The sequence below is a fragment of the Fusarium odoratissimum genome, assembly GCF_000260195.1.
Source record: "Fusarium odoratissimum NRRL 54006 unplaced genomic scaffold supercont1.303, whole genome shotgun sequence".
Taxonomy (NCBI): Eukaryota; Fungi; Ascomycota; class Sordariomycetes; order Hypocreales; family Nectriaceae; genus Fusarium; species Fusarium odoratissimum.
Genome location: NW_022158989.1, coordinates 1 through 1,739, shown reverse-complemented (window position 1 = coordinate 1,739; position 1,739 = coordinate 1). Strand labels below are relative to the sequence as shown.

The 1,739-nt window shown below is 45.9% G+C and overlaps 1 protein-coding gene across 1 annotated transcript; it reads right to left on the bottom strand.

The window, feature by feature from the left end:
* Positions 1–388: 388 nt before the first annotated feature.
* On the bottom strand, positions 389–1,280 carry FOIG_16904 (uncharacterized protein; the record flags this gene model as incomplete). Its single annotated transcript, XM_031218384.1, has 2 exons — positions 389–518; positions 658–1,280. 2 exons carry the CDS (start codon positions 1,278–1,280, stop codon positions 389–391), a joined length of 753 nt encoding a protein of 250 aa, XP_031051902.1.
* Between the last annotated feature and the right edge of the window lie 459 nt (positions 1,281–1,739).

The following is a 1,739-nucleotide window of genomic DNA, read 5'->3' as shown; positions in this document are numbered from 1 at the left end:
TTTTACAAGAGGGATAAAAGTAATATAGCATCTAAACTTGATTAAAGACAGGTAAAAAGGAGAGAATATTCTACAAATTACAGAAACAGGGGATTAATGCAAAAAAGAAGTGCTGACGATAGCAATTTCATCAACTGTCTGCTCCCATATTCTTTAATACATGCGGCTCTCTAGAAGCGTAACGATATTGAGAAGGATGGAAGTGTATCTTCTCAACATTACTCGACCCAGCTACCTATCCCCCCCGAACCTCTCCCATCGTTGGCCGGTATGCATGCGAGATTGACGAGATCACGGGAACGTTTAGCAGTGCTGTGAAACGTCGCTGCTTCACCTATCAAATACATGGATGATCAGACCTCTATCTCATACGAGTAGTTGACGGCAGTCACCTCGCCTCCTTAATTCGCATCTCCTCTTCAAGAATCACTGCTGCTTCAGGAACAAATTGCACTCTAGCGTGGCGGCTTGGCTGACGTGCGTGCAGCTTTCGATGGATCCTCAGGTTGTCAACGCGCCTGAAATCACTTTTCCCACAAAACTCGCAAGAGAAAGTTACGGGATACTCGCTATGATCGCTAATATAGGATTTCTCAGCATCACGACTCGAAGCAAACATGCGTGTAGAGGAAAGTCTGACGCTCGAGGCCCACTCACATGTTGACATGACGTTTCAGATGCTCGATTCTTTGGTATACTCGACCGCACCCTCGGAAGCCGCATCTGTTCATATTCCTCCCAAAGGCGACTGATGGCTCGATGTTAGGCTTTTCTTTCCGCCTTGTGAGCGACCTCGTTCTCGCATGCTGCAAGATTGGCATCTTCTTGCTTGTGCCGCAAATTTCCCTGATTTGTGAAAATGATTCATCGCACGACTCCAAGCCATCCATAAGACCCCAACTAGAAGCGATGTTGACTTCATTGGCCGCATTCAAAAATTCGGGACTTCCCGTATAAACATTTTCATCTGGAGGCCAAATTGGACTTGCGAATAGATGGCTTGTAGGAGAATCATATCCAGCAACCTTGGAATGGTGCGTAAGATCAGCAGGAGACATCAAGGGCTGGACTGGTAGTTGGGGTAAGTCCGGTAACTCGTGTGGCCCAAAGATAGCTTGTTGGCTCTCAATGACTGGCTGGGAAGGCGCATCAAAGGCAGGGAAGTCTTCTCCGTTACTATATTGGCATGGTAGCTCTTGATCAGTGCCTTGATTGTTCCAGACACTTGGGAAGATATTCGTAGGACTATTAATCGGAGTCAGATAGGGGTCCCATGGCATCTTGGTATTCTGTGTGTTGATGCGCATAATCATGATGTCCCGGAAGCTTGATTAGATCTGCGTTGGGCGATGGACTGGGCCAGAATCGGACATTTATATATAACATGTATGATATTCATTGCTAGTGTACTCTAACTAGCGATAAGGAGACGGAAAAAGGAATTTGACAATAAAAGTTCGGTGGCATTGACCTTGGAAATCACAGGCCTGTGGCGTAACAAACCACTCTGGCCGAACCCGAAAAGCTGTGAAAAACATGCACACAACCCCTAATAATGCCAAGCTCATCACACTAAGACCCGTCCACATTTTCACTACCCCACTCATCTTAACTAATGAGAACAATGTCAATTGCACCCAAATGAAATGACTGACTGAAATGCAAAGACAATACTGGGGTAGCCTTGTAGTAGGAGAACAGGCGTTAAATTTCTACCTAGGAGCCGTCACAGTTGCATT